General features: G+C 32.1%; 1 protein-coding gene across 2 annotated transcripts in view; it reads left to right on the top strand.

The window, feature by feature from the left end:
• The window catches only part of LOC114338558 (uncharacterized), a 221,349-nt gene that overhangs the window by 157,406 nt on the left and 39,083 nt on the right, over positions 1-24,860 (top strand). Inside the window, exons 5-7 of one of the 2 annotated variants that reach the window (XM_050649768.1) lie at positions 11,184-11,380; positions 17,817-17,968; positions 18,022-18,170. The exons of the other annotated variant lie outside the window; for it this stretch is intronic. Of the exons in view, the coding sequence (XP_050505725.1) occupies positions 11,184-11,380; positions 17,817-17,968; positions 18,022-18,170 (498 nt within the window). The remainder of the gene's footprint in view (positions 1-11,183; positions 11,381-17,816; positions 17,969-18,021; positions 18,171-24,860) is intronic. 2 annotated transcript variants of the gene reach the window in all.

The following is a 24,860-nucleotide window of genomic DNA, read 5'->3' as shown; positions in this document are numbered from 1 at the left end:
AAAATGGCTCATTTACGAGATAATTATTTTATTCCCATTTGGCTTTGACACACTCTAGAACTTCCTTTATTTTTTTCCAGTTTTCACCAGTGGTGTCATGGCAAAATTAGCAGTGCGGGAACGCAGTGCCGGAACGCACTGCTAATTTTTGTTTACAAAACCTAAATTCTCTATTATTTTTTTTTCTTTTCTTAACCAGTGCGGGAACGGCGTTCCCACGCGTTCCCACACCATGACACCACTGGTTTTCACACACACTCTACTGGGCACTTTTTTAATCCTTTCGTATTTCTGTAGGGTGTAGAGTCTGTTTTGTATTATTTTATTTTGGGAGATATCCGCTATTTTCTTTATATTTTGTTTCCTTATGTTGCTATACTGTGTATCAATTAAATATCTGGTGCTAACATTATTTCTGCTTTTACTAGTCTTTGATATGCATTCAGTTCTGCTTCATTTATTGTTTTTACTTTTTTTCTTACTTATTTTATATTTTTCCATTTTTTCAACTATTTTGATTTCTTTACCATTAATTCCAACGTTCCAGTATGCTATGATAGTGTTACTAATATATTCACCGCATTCCTTCATTTCATTTCTCTGTCGTTTTATTGTTTATTTTTCTTCTTCAGTTGGTCCTTGAGTTAGTTGTTTTTTGGAATTATGTCCTTTATATTAATCCTAATTTCAGATTCTGGAGGTCTTTAGTTGGGTTTTCTTCCTTTCTTATTTTGTATAATTAGTCCAAGAAATGAAGCTTAAAATAGTACAAAACCTCGTAATTTTTACAAAATGGACCGATTTAAATAAAGATTTGGAATCAAGTTCACCTTACAATTTACTCCAAAATCGATATTGTGCCGACGGGCGCTTTTTATTTTTTAAGGGTGAAAACTACCCCTTATTGCCAAAATCTATAAAAAAGCATAAAAAGAGTGAAATTTGTTAAGATGAATTAAATAATGACTGTCTGATACTCTAAAGGTACGATTCTGACAGCGACTACTGACGGCAGACTGCAACTGCAGACGGCAGACGGCAACTTCAGACGGCAGTTACAGTTGTCGTCATGACAAACGCTATTACTTTGCACTATTAATTTGGATAATTATTAGCAACTTACGTTCTGCCGGACAGCAGTTGCAGTCAGATGTTGGAATCAGTCTCATACAAATTAATAGTGCAAAGTAGTGACGTCTGTCACTGCGACAACTGCAACTGACGTCTGCAGTTGCCGTCTGTTGTCTGCAGTCGTTGTAGGAATCGTACCTTAACTATAACTATAATTATTGACTATTTCAGCCTTTTAAAAACCCATTTTAAAGAGTGATAGGAGGAGGCTAAAATTTTGATGGAATGATTTAGGTAATAGTGGTTTGATATTCTTAACATAATCTCTCAGTATTTCAACCGCCAAAAATATATTTTTTGAGAGTGAAAACCCTGCATTTCAAATTATACTAAAAAGTTTATAAACAGTGAAATTTTGTTAAGATGAATTGAATAATGATTTTTTTGGTGCTCTAAGCACCACTAAATATTTCAACCCTTTGAAAATTCACTTTTAAGGGTTAAAAGTGGCCCCATGCAAAAAAGTATAAAAAATAATCTTAAGATAACAAAATTTGGTGTGAGTTACGTAATGATAATTGAAATATAAAATTAATACAACGCTCTAATATATATTATAATAATAAAATTTCGCATACAAATATGTGTAAATCATATTACCAGAGAACGGCAGTTCTCGTCAGTGGCGCACAACCCCAACAACAATACCCCTACAAGCGACACTATATATACACGAAATTTTCGATTTTCTAAATCTGACTGAATTTAAAATTGGACCAAATCCCATCTTAAAGTTTAGGAAAAAACTCACCCATTCATATGTCAACTCTCCATTTTGGTCCAAGGGTGTGGATTTTACGGCCCTTCCCGTTTAGGGTCTGTTTTTCGTTCTCGTGCCCAAAACTCCCAAAAATTTCAAAAATTTAAGTCCGAACTTTACGGCTTCTGATAGTACTGATCATTACCTTTCCAACGGATGTCTAATTTGGAAAATCGGTTATCAAATTCAAAAGTTACCGAGCTCAGAAGTATGACTCAATTTTTATTTAAAAAGGGGAAAATGTTTGTGAATATGTTTGTATGTTTGTATGTGTGTGGAAAGTTACACCGATCTGATTTTTTTTTGAAGATATTCTTCTTTAGGCGCGATTCGATTGAGGGTAAAATTGTGCATAAATCTGCGCGCTTCCGCACACAGACAGTATGTGTAGTTCCTTGCTAATCTTTCAAGATAGGTATATATTTATGTATCTGTATCCGTGCAAATAAGTCATTAAAAGAATATATTAGTGTTTTTAGTAAATGTATTATTTATTATAATTCTTGTGTTTTTGGATTTGTGTTTCTCTGTAGTAAAATAATAACATATTATGTAGGTATAACATTTTATGTGTTGTGTAATTATATCCGAAACTTACATGTCAATTATAAGGACCTCGCTGGTGTAGTTGGAAGGGCGTTAGCTCCGTGATTGGAATGACGCGGGTTCGAATCCTGGGCGATTCATACTTTTTTTTTTTATTTTTGGTTGTTTTAATAAAAATTTTTTGAAAGTGGTAGATAAGAAAGTTAGTTTAATTTATAAATAAAATACAAATAACTTGTACATATATATACAGTATATATGTACAGTATATTTACTTCGTTGAAATTACCTATATAATAGAAGAATATCTTCTTACGTGCGTACAAAGTACACACACATTATTTTTTTGTGTTTCAAGAGGGCGTGAGGGCCGATTCAGAACCGGTGTAATTTTTGACTTCTGACTACCCATAAGCCCGCTAGAGGGCTAGGTAGATACAAAATAGCATATTTTTTGGGCATATATATCTTAGGTTCAAAGAGAGATAGGAAAACCACAAATACACCAAATAAATAGGGTTGACTTAAACTTTCATATGGTGCCTAAGCTATCAAGCTGAGACATATACACTGCTTACCATAGCCGAAAAACTAAAAAATTAAACTTCGAAAATTTTGGTTTTCGACAATTACTCAAAATTTCAACCTACGAATTGCGCCAATAACTGAGCGTTTGTAGAAGGTCTCCAGACGCATCTAGCGGTGTATACCCAATATCTGGGAAAATTCGAATTTTTAAGTTATAGGCTTCATAAGTATGATTTAATCTATTTCTTATGGGAAAACGGTTTTTCAAGCTCAATAATTTCTGTAATACGTTCAGTTATCATACTTAATCTTGGATGCATCAGATACTACTTGTCAATACGTTTCAATCTCATGTTTACTGATCAAAATCAGCTAAGCCGTTCAAAAGTTATAGAACTCCAAATGTATAATTAGTCAAGGAACTGAAACTTTTCACTTCGCAATTTTTACAGAATGGATCGATTTGCTTGAAAATTTGACAATAAGTAGTGGAAAGTCCAAGGATCAAAATCTATATGATGCCGAAAGACGCTTTTACGATGGGGTGGTTACCACCCCATCTTGGGGGTGGAAATTTTTTATTAAATTTTGACCGCAAATGTTGGTAAAAACATTAATTGTAAGAAAAAAATGTTCTATTCATTTTTTTGATAAAATTAATAGTTTTCGATTTATTGGTTATCGAAAGTGTTAGTTTCATATCGAAAAAATTAATGTTGTTAATCAGTTTTCTGCTAATAACTCAAAAAGTTTTTGCTTTATCAAAACAACTTTACTTAACGAATATATACCTTTTATTAAAAAAGAAACAAAGTGTTTTTTTTTTAATTTTTTTTAAGACCAATAGTAATCAAGCTGTACTTTATTATATGTTAGCTTTTCTTCGTCAAATACTAAATATTATATGTAGTTTCAAAGTCAAAAGACGGAAAAACTATGCATTTTTCGAGGATAACTTATAGAAACTTATTTTAAATGTTTAAAAAGATCTATCTTCAAAAATAAAAAATAAAGTATGTGGCTTAAAAATTAAGTGACTTATAATGAAAAGAATGCCAGTCCCTATTTTTTCAGTCAAAAAGTTATCGGAAACAACCCCCTAATTACCACCCTAATTAAAATTAGTCATCGACATTATTCCGTATTTTTTAGTTATGTATTTTTAATAGATTACAGAAGTTTGACTTGCTTAAAACAATTAGTTTAAAAAAAAACTGGAGTTAAAAGCGAATAACGAATTTTTGTAGTTTGATGAAACATGCCCTTTTCTTCAGAATAGAAAGATTAGCATCAGAGATGCGAAAAAATGTTTAGATATGAAAATGTAGCTTGTTTAATTCTTAAGAACTTGTTTTACGAAAATTTTTTCTTCAACAAGAATTGAGTGAGCTACAGACAATTAGAACTTGTAATAACATGCAAAACCCACCTTTACCAAGCCTTTCAAAGTCACCTCTTTTTGCAACTGAGGATTTTAAAAGGACTTAATATTAATAGTCTTATCAATAGCGTTGAGTTAAGCTTTCAAATGGTGTGTAAGCCGTCAGGATCAGACATATACTCGGCTCAGTGTAGCCGAAAAACTGAAAAACTAAACTTTGAAAATTTTGATTTTTCTACAATTACTCAAAATTTCAACCTACGAATTGCGCTAATAACTGAGCATTTGTAGAAGGACTCCAGACAAATCTAACGGTGTATACTTCATATTCGAGAAAATTCGAATTTTTAAGTAATAGGCTTCATAAGTATGATCGAATCTATTATATATGGGAAAAACGGGTTTTCAAGCTCAATAAATCCTGTAATAGCTTCAGTTATCTTACTTGACCTTCGATGCATCAGATATTACTTGTCAACATGTTTCAAACTCATGTTTAGTGATCAAAATCGGTTAAGCCCTTTAGAAGTTATTAAGCTACAAAAGTATAATCCAATTAACGATTATTCCGTTTATGTAGTTGCAGTGGTTACGACGCTAAATTTGATCTGGCAACGGGCAATCCGAGTTTATTTACCGGCCATTCCAATATCTTTTTCAATCTATTTCGAATAGAAAAAAAATCTAGTGTACATTCGATGGACACTAAATCATTTGGGAGGTAATGCGACAAAGGCGACCATTTATAAAACTTAACGTGTAATCGAGAAACATTACATTCAACTTCATACATTTAATTTATAAATAACAACTGAAAAACTCCTGATACAAGAATAAAAAACCGCTAAACGCCGTAAAAATGAGTGGCGCATACAATATTCCAGCTACAAAAGATCTGATATGAATATTACGTGGCGCGAAAATGTATTTTCATTTTGATGCAAAACAAAATTCTAGTTTTAATTTAAAAGATTTTTCCATAATATTTGCTAAATTTGAAGTAAACGCGCCACAAAATAGTTTCAAAATTCAAACTATCAAAGTTACTCTTTTGTGGCTCATTTACTTCAAATTTAGCAAATATTATGGAAAAATCTTTTAAATTAAAACTAGAATTTTGTTTTGGATCAAAATGAAAATACATTCTCGCGCCACGTAATATTCATATCAGATCTTTTGTAGCTGGAATATTGTATGCGCCACTCATTTTTACGGCGTTTAGCGGTTTTTTATTCTTGTAATATTTATATATAAATCAAATCTCACATATATTCTACATTTACATTATTAAATTTCATTCGTCACTGGATTACATAACCTCAGTTTTATGCAGCTACATGAGGCACCGCAACCTTTCTTACAGTGACAAAATATCATTTTCAAAAGTTCTTCATGAGCAAGCAAATCTTTTTGAAACGATGAAACGATCCATATGTTGAAAACCTCCCACAGTCAGTTGGCTGAATATTGTAGTTTCCAAGTCACCGCTGGACCTGAACTGAACTGAACTGAAGCCACCCCCGAGATTGAGTGGTAATTATCCCAATAATAAAAGCGCCTTTCGGCATCATATATATTTTGATCCTTGGGCTATCCACTACTTATTCTCAAATTTTCCTGAACGGATTTAGATTCCTGGACTAACTCTGTTGATATGTCTGTGGTTCATTTGCTTCCTTTCAGTTTCTGTGGTATATCATCACTCCTCATTTTCGTGTTTCTCGTTTGTTTCTTTTTTTATTTTTGCTTGCCTTATTTCCTTCACTTTTTTATGATATTGGTGTTTTTAGTTCTGATTGCTTTTTTAGTCGTCGATGGTTACCTATTTGTTCTTCGTCATTTCCTTCTGTTATTTCTTCTGTTCTCTTCAACGCTTTAAAGGTCTCCAGCTTATTGTTTTTGAAAACTAATTTTTTTTTATTCAGTTTTATTTTTTTCTGTTTTATCATCGTTAAACCAACGTACATTCGTTATTTTATGAAATTCGTACTCAACAATGGAACGTCCTCATAGTGTTCATTTACTCACGGTTTTTGCTGCATATTTTAAAGAACCGCTTAAATTGACATGAAATTTAGCATACACATTACACATAGGTAACACGTCAAAGAAGAAAAGTGATATTGTGCCGATCTGTGCTTTTGTCCTGGGGGTGAGTTTCACCCGTTGTCGGTGGTGGAAAAATATACGTTCAAAATAAATCCGGTAGTGGATATACTGACTAATTCTGAGCAATATTTGTTCTATGGAATGCTTTTACTAAGTTAATATTTTTCTAGATATTTGCGAGTGAATATTTTCATTTTTCAACAAAAAAAAACACGCCTTTAAACGTTTTTTTTTGCAAATAACTCCAAATTACTCGAAAGTAAGTATTTTTTCGAAAAAATATAGCTTACAAAAAAAGTAAAAAAATTGTATATATGTGAGATATGTACACCCAGTAGAACAAGAGTTGTAACTAATGAAAATAGGCTCTTATTCGTCAAGTTCCAAATCAAATATTTCAACGTGAAATAACCAAAAAATAAAGCCCTTTTCGGGGAAAATTCATAACAACTTTTTAAAGCGTTTAAGAAAAGATTTATTTTTGTTTTGTAAAAAAGTTTCTAGCATCAAAAGTAAGCAAGTTACGCTAAAATAAAGTTGATCCTTTTTTCTTGGTTAAAAATATCTTGAAAATTACCCCCTAATTAACATCCCAAATGAAACTAACCTTTATTGCTTCAAAAGTTATATGTATTGTTTAATATATGATCTGTAAGTTTCATCGTTTCATAGTACTCATTTTTGAAAAAAAAAAAAATAGTTTTAAATTAAAAATTTTTTTAATTTTTATTTTGAAAAAAAAAGTCCTCTTTTTCAAAATAACTTAGTGATACCAAAAATCTTTACCTGTAAAAAATGTGAGTTTTGCTTTTTTGAATCTTTTGGATTTTTTGTTTTTCTGGAAGACAAAAATTGGTTAAGACATGTCTAATCAAAATTAGCATACACTCGTGACCAGTGACTCGTTCTAGCCTTTTCAAGTACAGAAGTTTAAAAAATAAGCGCTTTGAACCGATAAAACTTACAGATCATATATCAACCATACATAAGTAAAGTAACTGAAGCGGTAACGATTAATTTCATTTAGGATGCTAATTAGGGGGTAATTTTCACGATTTTTTTTTAACAAAAAGGGAACAAGTTTATTTTGAGCGTAACTTGTTTACTTTTGAGGCTAAAAACTTTTTTTAGAAAACAAAAATAAAGCTTTTTTAAACACTTTAATAAAAGTTGTAATGAGTCTTCCTCGAAAACTGCTTCATTTTTTAGTTATTTCAAGTTGAAATTTGCGATTTGGAATTTCAAGAATAAGAGCCTATTTTTCATTGACTACAGCTCTGCTTCTACTGGGTCTACAGACCTTATACGGTCACTATTTTTTCCCTTTTTTAAGAGCTATTTTATTGCTAGGAATGTTTTTTCCGATAAAATACTTATTATTTGAGTTGTGTGCGAAAAGCCGTCTAAAAACGTGTTTTTTTTTGTTGAAAACAAACATAGTCTCTGGCCAATATCTCGAAAAGTATTGATTTAGTGAAAAAAAAAGAATATGTACGCACGTAAGAAGTTATACTTCTAAATATGATTTAAACGAAATAAATCTACTTTAAACATTTTATTTATATTTTATTTAAATATTAAACTAATTTTAATACTTACTACTTTCCAAAAATTTTTATTAAAACAATACCAAAAATTAAAAAAATAAAAGAATAAAACACACGCAAACACATGGAAAAATGAAACAAAGAAGTGATTTCTAAACAATAATTGTTGACAAAAATTTTAACTAAATAATAAATATACTTACAATCATAAAATGTATAAAAAAATAAAAAATATATAAATTTGCATTGGGGATTAAACCTGCATCTATCAGGTTGTTAGATTTTGAACTCACCGCACGCAGAATTCAGCTACCGTGACATATGAATGATGTGAAAAAATATAGCAACAAAACGTTTTAAAATTTTTTGACAGTTGCTTATTCTCTTAGTTTAATCAAATAAGTTTGATTCTTGTGGAATTAAAATATTAAAATACAACAAAATATAGACTAAAAAAGCAATATATTAGATGAAGATTGGTAGAAATTTTGTTGGCAATCAAATTATGTAAATCAAAGCATTACCTACTAGCTAGGTAAGTACATTTTCCAAATAGGTAGGTACGTAATATTTTATTGCAATACTGAAACATTTACAATAATTACGTACCTGTTGCTTTTAAAAACTATTTAAAAAGTCACTACAATTATAAACTTGATTTTTGTCTCTGTCCTCACAACAATAAAAACTAATATACACATAATTTGTTTACCCAGAACCATTGACGTTAATAAAATAACCGACATATTGAACAATTGATTACAGGTCATTGTAATTACCCAATCAGAGGACGTATAACGTTTCAGCTGCGCCCAGGGCCAAGACTTTTGATGAATTCGCGCACATATAAATTTACTCCCAACGCGCCTAAAGAAGTATAACTTCAAAAACTGTATCAAACAAAAGTTGCTTAGAATTAGTCAGTTTATCCCATCGAACTGTCAATTGACAGTTCGTTGACTTCCGGACTTAATTTGAACGTATATTTTTTTACCCCTGATAAGGGGTCAAACTCGCCCCGAGACAAAAGCACACATCAGCACAATATCACTTTTTTCTTTAACATGTTAGCTATGTGCATGCTAAATTTTATGTTAATCCAAGCGTTTCTTTAAAATCTGGAGGTTTTACCGTACTTTAGCGTGAGTGAATGGACTAATACACGTCTACATGCTTTGGCCAAGTCTATAATCGTGATATAGTCGTGATATGGAAAATATTTGATACGGTTGGAAAAAATCCATGGTTGAAAGACGCTTCAAAAATAGGAATGTTTCTATCTTCTCTCTCTTTATCTTCTTCTTCTCTCTTCTTTCTCGAAACTCCTTATGCCACTCAGGGGCGTCAAAGGTTTTATTCATCCTCTATCCATATCTTCCATTTCTTGCGGTCCTTTGCTAACTCTTTCATTTGTTGATGTGTTTTTCCTTTTTCTTGTCCAATTTCCATAGTCTGATCGATCCATCTTTTTCTTGGCCTCCCTTTCCTTCTTTTATCATATCTTTTTGATTCCATCATCTGCTTTGGTAGTCTTTCCTGGTCCATTCTGTTGATGTGTCCATACCATTTTAATTTTCTTTTTTGGATCGTGGTTATTATCGATTCCTGTTTGTATTTGTCTAATATCTTCATTTCTTATTGTGTCCAATTTCGTTTTTCCTGCTATTTTTCTCAGCTGCTTCATCTCCGCTGCGTTTATTGTACTGCCTATTTTTGCATTGTTTACACATGTCTCACTTGCATATATTAAAGTTGGTACAGATATTGCATTGCATACCTTCAGTTTTATTTCTTTATCTATTTCTTCTTTTCCAAATATTGTTTTATTTAGTGCATAGTAGAGCTTATTTGCTTTTTTCGTCCTGTATGAGATTTCTTGTCCACGGTCGCCAGACCACGGACATATAAACGAAAGAGAGGAAGACCACAGATGAGATGGGTAGATGACCTAAAACATCAAACCAGCTCAAAATGGATGCACATGGCTTAGGATAGAGAAAGATGGAGGAGCGAAGGGGAGGCCTATGTCCAATATTGGATGTCACAAGACTAATAGATGAGATGAGATGAGATTTCTTGATCTAGCTTTCCATCCTCTGATATTATTACTCTCAGGTATTCAAACGTCGAGACTGTTTCTATTATTTCATTTTTGCACCTGAATATCGTTTGGTTTATTTCTTTCCTTTTCTTTTGGATTACTACCATGGTCTTCGTTGTCTTTACATTTACCTCCATTTTCAAATTTTCTATTTCTTCCACCCAGATGTCGATTAATTTTTGCATTTTCTCTTTATTGTCTGCTATTATTACTTATCTGCTATTATTAACTAGGTCATCTGCATATAGTAATCCCTCCATTCTCACTGGTACTAAATTCCTATACTCTACTGTTGATTGTAATTGCCTTGATTTTCTTTTAGCGTTCTTCATTACTCTATCCATTACTAATATAAATAAAACTGGGCTGAGACTGTCCCCTTGTTTTATTCCTCTCCTTAAGTTTATTATTGGCGATCTGTTTCCGTTTATTTGTACTTTAGCGAGTACGTTTCTATATGTACTTTTTACCACGCTTACTATCTTTTGGCGGGATTTGCAAGTCTTTCATTACTGACCATATTATTTCTCTATTTATAGAATCAAAAGCAGCTATAATATCTATAAACGTAATATATAAGTTTTCTTCTATTTCGTTTTTCCTTTCAATTATATTTCTCATTTTTCAGTATGTATATATTATCTGTTGTTCCTCTTTCCTTCCTAAAAGCCGGTTGTTCTTAGTTTTCCTTCCAGTTCTTTCCTGAGCTTCCTTCCTATTATGCCGTTGTAGACTTTATATGCCACTGATGATAAGTATACTATAATAGTTATCACATTTTGCTTCATCTCCTTTCTTGTGTATTGGTATCAATAAATTTTCTTCCCAGTCTTTCGGTATCGTTTCTGTTCTCCATGCTTCCCTCATTATTTCCAGTAGCCTTTCTTTTTATATTATCTAAAATATATCTAAATGAGGCAAAGGGAAATGTGAAAGAGGCTGTGGCAAGTATGTGTCTAACTATTATAAGTTCTACACTTTGTAGAAGATCAGGTCGTTATGGTACTGACCAAAAATATCATTTTTATTTTTTTATTTATAACAAGTAAAATTTAGGCACTTAACAAGATTTTTTGACAGGCACAGAAAATGGGGTAATTACAAGCATGGAAGCTATCAACCCTATCTCATTGCTTGTAGACTACCATCCAAATTCAAGGATCAAGTTCCACAATCTGTTTCGTTAGTAGAAAAACAATGTGATAATGCCACTAACAATTTGCGAATTATCTACGAAAAACCGAAAGTTAAGAAGGACTTTGCTGTATGTGTTAAAGGTAAGAAGAACTTAAGTAATATTGTTTTGAAGTTATTTCCTTGTGGCAGCTTATGTAATTTACTATTTTATTTGGGAATAAAACCACAATATGTATAAGTTTAAAAAGACTGTCACGATAAACCACCACAGAAAATTTAAATACTATTGTAAAATAATATACCATACGAGATGTGGTATAGAAGAAATAAACATGTGAACCAAAAGAAGAAAAATAGAATGGAATCAACACATCGAAAAAATGATAGAAAATAGAATAGTACGAATAGCAAGAAGAAGTAAAATAATATTTCAATGTATTATGATAGTCATCGTTTATACTAGCCTAGCTTAATTTTTCCGGTTGTGAGTTATTGTCTTAAGGGGATGGGTACGTAGTTTCGGCTCTATTGCTATTTAAATGGGATTCATTTTTTTCAAATCCTGAGAAAACTAATAAGTGTTTTTGAAAAATTTAAACGCAGAATGAAAAATTACGTTCTTACCGAGGGCAAAAAGTCCCTGAAAACTTCTGTAATGTTTATTTTAATAAGTTACAGGGGTGAAAAACTAAGAGAAAATTTAGTATGATTTTTAATTTCAAAAATCTCATTTAAAATAAACTTTTTATTTATTCTAAGGGACTTTCGGCCCTCGATAATAATTTAGTCTTTCCATCTGCGTTTAAATTATTTAAAAATATTTATTAGTTTTTTCAGGATTTGAAAAAAATGGGCACCATGTACGTGGGGATATTTTCCAAATCGAACATTCGCTATCTTTGTCATACAACGCACTGAGACAAATAGAATCTGATGACAAGATAGCGACAATTTTAAATATTTGACATGGCATTGGGAATATTTTGAGTTGTTGATTAAATAATATTGACAGTGTATTTGATAAATAATTGATTTAGGACGTGAACTAAATAAAAATTAATTGTTTGTTGTTTATGGACGATCCAAGCAGAGAATTGACCAGGATATATTCTGTGATCTCAGTATTTTCTTAAAGGTGTTCAAAATTGTAAGCGTTCCATAGTAACAATATATTATTAAAAAATCACTTTAACACTTTTCCCCTTTTCTCTATTGAGTATTAATTTTTGTTGTACAGTATATAAATTATTACAATCACTGAATACATAATTAGTGAAAAAATTATCATATTTATTAACTGAATTAATAATTTGCAATTATAGAAGTAACAGTTATCCAATAACATTCAAAAGCCATCTCTTTAAAGTTAATGATGACATTGTCAAGTAGTAATGTTCACATATCCATACCAGTGGGAATTTTACTACACGTAATTTACCGTGAGACAGAAAAAGTAGGTATAGCCGTAAAATATTTGCGAATTATTTACCGATGGCCTTAAGGCTATGGGTACATAATTCGCAAATATTTTACGTGTATCCCTACTTTTTCTGTCTTTACACGGCAAATTACGTGTAGTAAAATTCACACTGGTATGGATATGTAAACATTACTAGAATGTCATTCTACTTGAAAATGTCATCATTAATTTAAAGAGATGGGTTTTGAATGTTCTTGAATTTTTTCACTAAATATGTATTCAGTGATTGTAATAATTTATTTGTACAACAAAAACTAATACTCAATCGAGAAAAGAGGAAAAGTGTTAAAGTTATTTTTTAATAATATATTGTTATGGAACGCTTACAACTTTGAACATCTTTAACAACAAAATACTTGGATCACAGAATATATTATCTTGATGTATTCTCTGCTTGGATCTTCCACAAATAATACTCAATAAATAACAATTATTTATCAAATACACTATATATCAATAATATTTAATCAATAACTCAAAATATTCCCGATGCAATGTCAAATATTTAAAATTGTCACTGATTGTCAGTGTCTGACTGACAATATATGCTGACAATATTATATTCGGCTGAGTGAGTTGTAAGACAAAGATAGATTTGGAAAATATTACCACGGCATTGTGTTCATTTTTTTCGAATCCTGAAAAAACAAATAAATATTTTTTAAAAATTTAAACGCAGAATGAAAGACTAAATTATTACCGAGGGCCGAAAGTCCCTTAGAATAAATAAAAAGTTTATTTTTCCTCAATAACCTGGCAAAAGACAACAAAGTGTCTTTAATATGGGTGCCGGGTCATGAAGGGGTGCATGGGAACGAACGAGCAGATATGTTAGCGAAACAAGGCTCGAGAAAAACTTTTGAAGGCCCAGAACCTTTCTGTGGCATCACTAAAGATGCTATGAAAAACGAGGTTCAGAAATGGCTGATAAAGAATCATCAAAATAAATGGAGAACCACTCAAGGGCAAATCCAGACTAAAAAAATAATCAAGAATATTGATAAAAAACTCTCGAACAGTTTGATGAACCTCAATAAACGAGAGATCAAAACGGTCACTGAAATGGTGACTGGACATTGTCGTTTAAGAAATCACCTATACAAACTAGGTAGGTGAATGAACCATGGTGCAGAAAGTGCGAAATGGAAGAAGAAACTGCCATACACATACTATGCTATTGCAGTGTGCTAGGAGATGTAAGGCAGAACTTCACTGGTCAAATGAGGTTTGAACCATAAGAGATCTTAAAACTACCAATAAGAAAACTGTTGGCCTTCGTTGAGGCCACAGGACTTATTAAAGTTTAAGGAGAAGAACAGGGTTTGGTACAAAGGTCTTATGACCAAGTGCCAGAGACTAACGAGTCTCGCCTGAGTTAAGAAGAAGAAGAAGAAGAAGTTTATTTTGAATGAGATATTTGAAATTAAAAATCACACTAAATTTTCTCTTAGTTTTTTACCCCTGTAACTTATTAAAATAAACATTATAGAAATTCTCAGGGACTTTCGGCCCTCGCTAATAACGTAATCTTTCATTCTGAGTTTAAATTTTTCAAAAATACTTATTAGTTTTCTCAGGATTCGAAAAAAATGAATCCCCATTTGAATAGCATTGCAGCCGAAAATACGTACCGATCCTCTTAATCAAAAATATGAACTATGAAGATCTAGATTGAGGCAAATAAAACAATAAGTTAACTAATTATAGTTATTTTTCATTAAAAATATAAAGAAATGAGATAGGTATTCAAAATCTTGCTGAAAGCTAACAAGTTAGATGATATTTTTTATGGCTTTTGGTATTTGGCTTCTTGATGTCGGATGGTACAGCTGTTGATTTGTTGATAATGTATATACATTGTAAATTATGATTCGGGAGTGCTTCTAGTATAGTATGGTATAACTAGATCCAAACCCAGACATCCAAAGTGAAAGTTATCCGCCAACACCAAATTCTTCTATATGGTCCACATAATGTTCAGAAAAAAGTCACACCATTTTGAGCGTCGGGTTTGGGGTGGAGAGGGTGGAGAAGTCGGTAAATTAGTAGTTATTTAGGTTTTTCGTCAATATTTCGAAAACTATGCGGTTTAGCATGAACAACCTTATAAACAAAAATGTTCTACATTAAATTTGAAATAAAAAAGGTCCTATGCATAATCCTCCTAAAATGAACGGTTCCAAAGTTACGGAGGTAGTATTATATAATTGGTCCAAAAAAAGGCCTAACCCAGACATCCAAAGTAAAAGTTTTCCTTCAACACCAAATTGTTCTATATGGTCCACATATTGTTCAGTAAAAAGTTACACCATTTTGAGCGTCCGGTTTCGGGGGGAGATGGGGGATAAGTCGGTAAATTAGTAGTTTTTTTAAGTTTTTCGTCAATATTTCTAAAACTATACTTTAACGTAAACAATGTTCTATACAAAAATGTTTTACATGGAATTTAAAACAAAAAAGATCCTACACATAATTGCTATAAAATCAACGGTTCCAGAGTTACGGAGGGTGAAAAGTGGAGCTTTTCGATACATTTTATATTTTTTGGGCAATTTATAGAAATTTTCTTTAACAGGATTGGGTTTTGTAAATAAAATTTGCTATTTCAGTGGTCGATGGTATGTTAGTGCTAAGCTCTTCAAGAGACGTCAACCTCACCACCCAAAATCATTATCAATTGCACAAATAATATAAAAAGCATCGAAAACCTCGACTTTCACCCTCTGTAACTGTGGAACCGTTGATTTTATAACAATTATGTATGGTCCTTTTTTGTTTTAAATTTTATGTAGAACATTTTTGTATAGAACATTGTTTACGCTTAAGCATAGTTTGAGAAATATTGACGAAAACGTAAAAAAAAACTACTAATTTACCGACTTTTCCCCCATCACCCCCTAAACCGGCGCTCAAAATGGTGTAACTTTTTACTAAACAATATGTGGACCATATAGAACAATTTGGTGTTGGAGGAAAACTTTTACTTTGGATGTCTGGGTTAGGCATTTTTTGGAACAATTATACTATACTACCTCCGTAACTTTGGAACCGTTCATTTTAGAAGGATTATGCATAGGCCCTTTTTTATTTCAAATTTAATGTAGAACATTTTTGTATAGAAGGTTGTTCATGCTAAACCGCATAGTTTTAGAGAAATTGACGAAAACTTAAAAAACTACGAATTTACCGATTTCTCCCCCCTCTCCACCCCAAACCCGACGCTCAAAATGGTGTGACTTTTTTCTGAATATTATGTGGACCATATAGAACAATTTGGTGTTGGAGGATAACTTTCATTTTGAATGTCTGGATTATGCCATTATTTGGATCAATTTTATCATACTAGTAGTGTGTTTTGGCTTGTTTATTTCTACTGGATCTTGATTGTAAATTTAATATAGTGGTTTCGCGAGTTGCATTAAACCGATGAAACTTTACAGGTCGTAATACACGAAGAAAGTAACTTATGATAACGGTATGATAATGATACAATGACAACGATTAATTTCATTTGCGATGCTAATTAGGGGGTGATTTGCACGATTTTTTTAGCAAAAAAGGAACCAAATTTTATTTTGAGCGTAATTTGTTTACTTTTAGCGATGGAAACTTTTTTCAAAGACAAAAATAAAGCCTTTTTAATTCATCCGCACTTTAAAAAAGTGGAGATGAATTTTTTCCGAAAATTGCTTGATTTTTTAATTATTTCACGTTGAAATATTCGATTTGGAATTTAAAATGGATTTAAAAAGAACCTAGTTTTCATTAGCTACAACTCTGCTTGTACTGAATCTACAGACTTTATACATACACCATTTTCTCACTTTTTATAAGCTATATTTTTGCTAAGAATATTTTTTTAGATATAATACTTACCTTTTAAGTTATTTACGAAAAGCCATCTAAAACGTGTTTTTTTTGTGGAATAATTATTTACATATTCACTCGTAAATACCTCGAAAATATTAACTTAGAGAAAAGACTCTATACAACAAAAGTTGCTTAGAATTAATCAGTTTATCCACTTCCGGACTTATTTTGAACGTATATTTTTCACCCCCGTGAATCGGTGGGGCAAAAGCACACATCCGTATAATGTCATTTTTTTTCTTCGACATGTTAGTCATGTATGCCAAATTTCATATCAATGTAAGCGGTTCTTATACATATTCACATCATATCTTATACATTATATAAATATTCGGAGAAAAACTATAAATGGAAGTGAGAAGTGAGAAGTGAGAAGTGAGAAGTGAGAACAAGTCAAAAAAGATATCTACCTAGCCCAAATTCTGAAACTTGACAAAAGAACCAAAGTGCGGAAATCATAAGAGCAAGATTGGCATGAGCAGAATTTAAAAAACTCAGTTAGATACTTAATAACCACAAAATATGGATACCCCAGGCTGTGGGTGAAAAAACGTGTTATAGTTCAGGAATTTTTGAAACCTATAGGTGTTGTAAAGGACGATGCCAGGAATAACTTCTACTAAAATGTAACCAAAAATTTTAGGTTTTTTATTTATAACGTTTTTCATTTGTTAAATTTGCAATTTTTAAAGATTTTTCATTTTGCAGCTTAGGATATTCATTTTAGAGAAAAAATTGTAAATAGAAAGTTATAGTAAATGAAAAAACCTACAATTTGAGCTATGGCAAATTTATTTTTGTTAATTAGTTATTGCAAAACAACCTGCGAAAGGTCCAAAATGGCCGTATTTTGCAATCGCATTATTTATTGTTTTATTCTTTCTGCTTTTAAAATGAAGTCGTTTCAATTCCAAACAAAAAGAAAATTGTAAAGCTCGATTGGTGAACTAACAAAATAGTTTCTTTCTTTGTGGGAACGGTACTCAACGGTGGAATCGCAGACGTACGGATACAATTAGCGTCTCTTTGCAAAGACAATGACGTCATCTTTGCTAAGTAACAAGACACTTACTCAACACACACTACACATTACATTAGGTACCTTATTTAAAAAATCTACTGCACCATGCCAATAGCCATTAGGTGTCGAGGCATTAAGCCAAATAAAAAAATCGCTTACGGTTTATGAAATCGATAAAAATCTGATATAAGTTTTATTTATTTAGGACTAGATTTTCTTCATGAAGATTTGTCAGTACGACTAGTAGAGTGGATTGAACTACTTAATCTTCTCGGAGCTGATAAAGTATTTTTTTACGAATTACAAGTCCATCCAAACATCAGTAAGGTTTTGAACCACTATGATCAGAAAGGAAAGGTATGTATAACGATTCCACAAGATTCGGTAAAATATATCTAAACAATTTCTAGGTACACGTAACTCCCATAAGTCTTGCTGGTGGGCAACCAAACGCTCCGTCTTTCCAACATCTTTATCTTACTAATAATCCTAACAAGAAAAGACAAAATGAACTAATTCCATACAATGACTGCTTCTACAAGCACATGTATGAATACAAGTTAGTACCGAGGTTGTTTTTTAAACTCGTTTATTGGTGTGATAGTCGAGGAAATGAAACTGAAAAAATGGCAAAACCTCGCAATTTTTTCGTCCAGCATCGATTTGTACAAAATCTTGGGATTAGGCTCATTTCACCCTCTAGTTTATTTTCTATATTAAGCCGTTGTACGCTTTTGGTTTTTTAAGGGTGAAAACTACCCCTAATTGTAAAAAATTATAAATTAACATTTTAAACTTTAATATTCATTCAACATTTGGTTCTCATTAGTTATGCTTTATGCTTTAAGATATAATATCATAATATTTCAACCCTTACAACCACCCCTGTTGGAGCTATTTATAAAATTTTGACTTAAGGCTATGGGTACATAATTCGCAAATATTTTACGGCTATCCCTACTTTTTCTGTCTTTACACGGCAAACTAAGTGTAGTAAAATTCTCACTGGTATGGAAATTGCAGATGTAAACATTAGGTTGACAGTGACATTGTCATTAGAAAGGTAGAGATGGCTATTTCGGTTTCGTTCAGTTTTTGAATGTTCTTGGTCCTTGGATAACCTTTACCTGCATAAATGATCGGAATATTTTTTTACTAATTATGTATTCAGTGGTTACCATTATTTATATACTATACAAATAGTCGAAAAAGAAAAAAGTGTAAAGTTATTTTAATAATGTACTGCTACCATGGAAAGCTTAGATAAGGTTTGAACGTGTGAAGAACTGCGTTGTATAAATGTAGTAATATTCAATTAATTTATAAAGACTTTATTTATTTTTTTATTTGTGCAAATTAAAATATGGGACGTTGTTACAAGAAATGTGATACTGAAAAGCGAAGAAATAGACGGTTAGTTCAATTGAAGTAAGTACTTTTTTCTTTTTTCCATAAATCAAATTAATTACTTTTGTATTTTTTAAATTAATTTTAAATTTATAGTGAAAATATGAGCTATAAAATCTATCGGTAAACCAAGAATTTTCGCATTAAATTTTATTCTCGTTTAAAGGAATAAACTATTTGTTGGGTTATTTAATTATTAGAATTGTACATGAGTAAAAACGAGTGACTCAGATTCCGAAGCGACAAACGAGTTACGCGAGGATAAAAATGAACAATTGTTATTTGTTAACCTTCTTCACAATTATTACCTAAATTTTATTTGATAAAAGAATGACACCAAAAATTAAGAATCTTCTTCTTAGTTTGTAAATTTTTCTATGACACACATTCGTAAATGCTGCCATATTGTAACAAAAAAATACCTACGCCGAAGACGTCCACCCACCAACTTCACTTAAACTGAAGCAAAATACTACTAAACAAGCACATACTTCAAAAGCGTAGTACATTCTTCTATGTAGGCTGGTAAATAGAAGCAAATACTACGGAGAAAAGCAAATGCTTTTTAAGTGTAGTGAAATCTTCAAAAATGTAGTACGTACTTGAAGCATTAGCATTTACTACATTTTATGCCACCATGTAATTTATATCTAAACTAGTACCTATTCACTGTTATCGGAACAAACTCTTATAAAATAATACTTTTATTTGAACTTTAATGACTTGAAATACTTGGATTTTCCATAAATAATATATAAACAATAAATAACTTTTTATTAATTGTACGCCTTAAATCAATTATTATTTTTCAAATACACTATCAATGTCTATCAATACTATTTAATAAACAACTCTTTGATTGATTTTATTATCATTGTAAAAGCGTTAAAAAGCAGTAGCAGAATGAACTGCTATATCAAAATAGCGGGTCGGACACATCTCTACTTGTCACTGTCTTAAGTCTTGTCATAACATTATATTCGACTGAGTGCGTTGTATGACAAAGATAGCGAATGTTCGATTTCCACGGACATGGTGTCCATTTTTTTCGAATCCTGAAAAAACTAATAAATATTTTTAAATAATTTAAACACAATATGAAAGACTAAATTATTATCGAGGGCCGAAAGTCCCTTAGAATATATAAGAAGTTTCTTTCGAATGAGATATTTGAAATTAAAAATCACACTACATTTTCTCTTAGTTTTTCACCCCTGTAACTTATTAAAATAAACATTATAGAAGTTCTCAGGGACTTTCGGCCCTCGCTAATAACGTAATCTCTCATTCTGCGTTTAAATTTTTCAAAAATACTTATTAGTTTTCTCAGGATTCGAAAAAAATGAATCCCCATTTGAATAGCATTGCAGCCGAAAATACGTACCGATCCTCTTAATATATAATATATAATAATTTCGGCTTGCATCGATTTACATAAAAATTTGAGATGAGGGTCATCTCACCCTGTACTTCATATTCTATATCAGGGGTCACCAATTATATTCCATGAGATGAGGGTCCGTTTCGAAAACCTATGACACTTCCGAGGTCCGGATTTAATGCTACCTGTGTCTGGTTGTTCTCATTCTGTTTCTTTGCGGATTCTTGTTTAAAAATATCCCCTATAAACAAATCAGAAGGATGCCGGGCAAAATTTTTCGGCGGAAATTGTTTAACAATTTTTTCCTATTCTCATACTATAATAGGGGAAAGTGACCTGTGATGGCCCTGCGCCTGTGTTGGCCCTGATTCTTTATTTTCCAGTATGTAGCTCTGGCTGCCCAATTTGTTTACCCTATGCTTTCGATATCGGCCGCTTAGTTTGTAAACGAATTTTGTTGAAGCATCAGTGTCTAATGTGGCTGCTATAAAAAAAATGAATCCGGTAAGTAAATGATGTTAAAAATTTATATTTGAAAATGCATGTTACGTTTGTATCTAAAGGGATAATTTGATATCATTTGGAGAAAGAGATTTTAGTTAGTTCTTTGTTACATATACGATAGTAGTTTTACGGTTATGTTTTCATATATGGAAAGATTTTAGTGTTTTTGTGTTACAATGCATTTTGCCTATGATGGCCCCAGGTTAGTATACCTACGATGGCCCTGGGGCCATCATAAGCATATGCACACTTGCACAGGGACCATCGTAGGAATAGATATAATAAAACTTTTTTTATTTCAGAACAGTTTTAAACTAAGACATCAGTGGGATGAAGAAAATATGGCGCAAGCATTAGAAGCATTACGAAATAAAACAATGGGTTATACAACAGCAGTAAAAACCTTTAAAGTACCTCGAACTACTGTACGTAGAAGATTTAAAAATAAACAAGGCAGTATAAAAGGATATTTAGGTGGACATAAGCCTACATTTGATGTCGATGTTGAAGCCGAAATAGCAAAGCATGTTGCTAATTTAGAAACCAGGCTTTTTGGTCTTACCAGTACAGAATTAAGAAAGCTTGTTTTTCAAATAGCGGAGAAGCATAAAATTAACCACCGATTTAATAAAGAAAAAGGCATTGCTGGTAGAAAGTGGGTGAAGGGGTTTATCGCAAGGAACCCACAGATAACTGTTAGAACTCCCGAGCAGACATCTATCGCAAGAGCAGAGGCTTTCAATAAAGAGAACATTAGGAAGTTTTTCAGTTCCATTGAAGAAGTTATGGACAAATATCAGTTTTCTCCTGAAAATATCTACAATGTAGACGAGACTAGTATGAGTACAGTTCCTACAAAACCTCCCAAAATTCTTGCAACCAAAGGAAGAAAACAAATTGGAATTATTAGCAGCGCTGAACGTGGACAAAATTATACCGCTGTTTGTTGTATGAACGCCATAGGAACATTCGTTCTTCCCGCCTTAATTTTTCCTCTAAAACGATTTAAAGACGAGTTAATGGATGACGCACCTGTACGCAGTGTAGCATTTTGCCAAGACAAAGGCTGGATGACTACAGAAATATTTGTCAAGTGGCTAAAGCACTTTGTCTTGCACGTTAAACCATCTAACCAAAATAAGGTCCTATTAACTCTTGATGGACATAGTAGTCACAACGGGTTGGAAGTATGTACTGGAATATAGTAAGGCAAATGGAATTATACTATTTTGTCTTCCGCCACATTGTTACCATCGCGTTCAACCCCTTGATGTTGGCGTTTTTGCACCACAACAAACTTTTTATAATGCTGAAATACAAAAATGGATGAGAGTTAACCCAGGACGGACTGTCACTCACTTCCAAGTGGCAAAACTATTTAATAATGCATATCTCAAGGCTGCGACTCCATCAAATGCAATAAATTATTTTACAAAAACTGGAATATATCCGTTTAATCCAGATGTTTTTCAAGACTGGGAATTTTCTGCTGCTTCTACAACAGATAAGGAGTTGGAAAATATATCTCGCCTCTTTGCTTCAATAACGTGACAAGTCCAAAAACTCAATATTTTTTTTATTTGATAATTAAAACCGCCGTGTCAAACTTTATTTTCTCCAAAAACGCGGTATCTATTCAGTGAGTAATAGCAAATGTATGAGGAAAAGAAACAGCGGGACGGTGCTACATTGCGATATCACGTTTTCTCTTTCTTCCGAGTGCTTTGCTTCAAAAACGAGACAAGACAGTTGTCATTCCGCAAGCGAAGCCTAGTTTTTCGACAAAAAAGTGATATCACGACGATATTACATTGTGATTGCCAAGGTATGTATTCATTCAATAATATTTTTTTATTCTATAGTGTGATATGTTTATTTTAAAACAGTGTTGTTGAAAAATGTCCATGGAGTGTGAATTGGTATATACCTTCGTGTCACACTGTTGCTGAAAATATATAAACTTTGCTTTGTGTTATCTAAGGATACCACATTGTATATGATAAAAGTTTTCCCAATACAAAAAACAAGTTCAAGTTACATTCTGATGTTTCGTTCTTCCAGAAAAAAACAATATTTTTATGGGGAATATTTTTGAATATTACATTGTTCATACTAAAATAAATAACTAGTATGTACTTATTTTTTCAGATGGAATCGTGATCTAAGAGGATCCTTGAACTTGCAATGGCAACCGAGAAATCGAACATTCCCGTTCTAATGACTAGGACAGGTATGTAAGTTTTAGTTATCTACGAAGTATTTAGGCACCCATTAGACGATAGGTTTTGTTGTCATTTATCGCCGATTCTGGCTACGATTGACCGATAACTTGTGTAAAATTTAAATAAGTATCTGTATTAGGTAGGGTATGCCTAACAGGTTTACGTATATGGCTGTTATTACTATTATTTTCTTGTTTTATTCTTATCTTCTATTATATAATATTATTAAATTTGACGTACCGTTTTTTAGATAATGGCACAACATAAAACATACAGAATGGAACTTCAAACATACAGGACTCATTGTTAAGAGAAGGAAAAGTTGACTTAACATTTCCGAATCGTAGTCGTTGTGATTCGACTAGCTGTAGTTCGTCTAGTGGCTCGTCAACCAGCTCATCAAGCTCTTTCAGTGAAGGTAATTTTATGTATTCAATGAATGTTCATTTTAATGTAATCAAAAGCATTTCATTTTTTTTTACCTAATTCTGGTAATATTCTAGCCATAATTTTCTTTACAGATAGCGACGACTCCGTAAAAGACCCAGACTATGAAGATGCAGAACTAAGACATCGTAATCGAAGAAATGCTTCATGTTGTGACGAATAAGATTTACCTATTAGCACAAGAAATCAAGACAATTTTTTATGTGAAAATGTGAATCAGCTACCTAGGGAAGATCATGAAATGATACTTAATAATCTTATACCAATACAAAGTAAACCGTCTAATAAGGAAAATATAAGCGCCCCTCAACAGAAGTTAACAAATCCAGATTGTAGTCAAAATAAAATAGGAAAGAAAAGACGAAGACAAGAAGATAATTGGCAAAAAATGTAGTAAAGAAACTGAGAAATTGTGGAAAATCTTATCAAACACTAAAGGCAAAGAAATCCATTCCAGAATGTACATTGAAACCACCTTGCAGAAAAAGTTGTGCTTTCAAATGTCGGTCAAATATCACAGAGGAGCGACGTTTGCAATTATTTAAAGAATACTGGGATTTAGGAAACATCGAAAACAGTGGTCATTTATCGCAGAGTGTTGCAGTAGTCGTCCCAAAATATCGTTACGTTAAAATGGATGCCGATGGGAACGTTGCACCTTCTCGTGACAATAATAACGCTTTCTTTTTAATTGTTGCTGGTGTAAAGACTAGAGTGTGTAAACTATTTTTTAAAAATACTTTAGCAATTAATAACCGTCCTATTGAGACGGCCTTAAAGAAGAAAAATAGAGCCAGCAGCATTTCAGCAATGAAAGATAATTGCGGATGTCATGAAGTTCTCTCACAAATCGAGAAAGAAAATGATAAAAAGACAATACAATTCTGGTCGCAGTGTATAAAGCAGTGTTCCAATGCCCCAAATAGGAGATCTCGGTCTGCTACTATAAATCGACATTGAATATTTTTAATTAAACCATATACAACATTCAGAATAACTGTGTTGAAACTTGTTGAAAGCTATGCTTGGGATGAGCCAAACGCCCATAGAGTTGTGAATGAAATCGGTACATGTGTTTACAAATACCTTAAGAAAGTTTCAGAAACAGTCAACAATTTGGACGTTGTGTTCTATTCTGATAATTGTGCAGGCCAGCAAAAAAATAAATTTATGACCTGTATGTATCTATACACAGTAAAAACAATTGAAAGTCTTAACTCAGTAACGCATAAATATTTGATAAAAGGGCACACCCAAAACGAGAGAGATCCTGCTCATTCTCAAATTG

This window comes from Diabrotica virgifera, chromosome 4, assembly GCF_917563875.1.
Source record: "Diabrotica virgifera virgifera chromosome 4, PGI_DIABVI_V3a".
NCBI classification, from domain to species: Eukaryota; Metazoa; Arthropoda; class Insecta; order Coleoptera; family Chrysomelidae; genus Diabrotica; species Diabrotica virgifera.
This window is presented reverse-complemented; position numbering and strand designations above follow the sequence as displayed.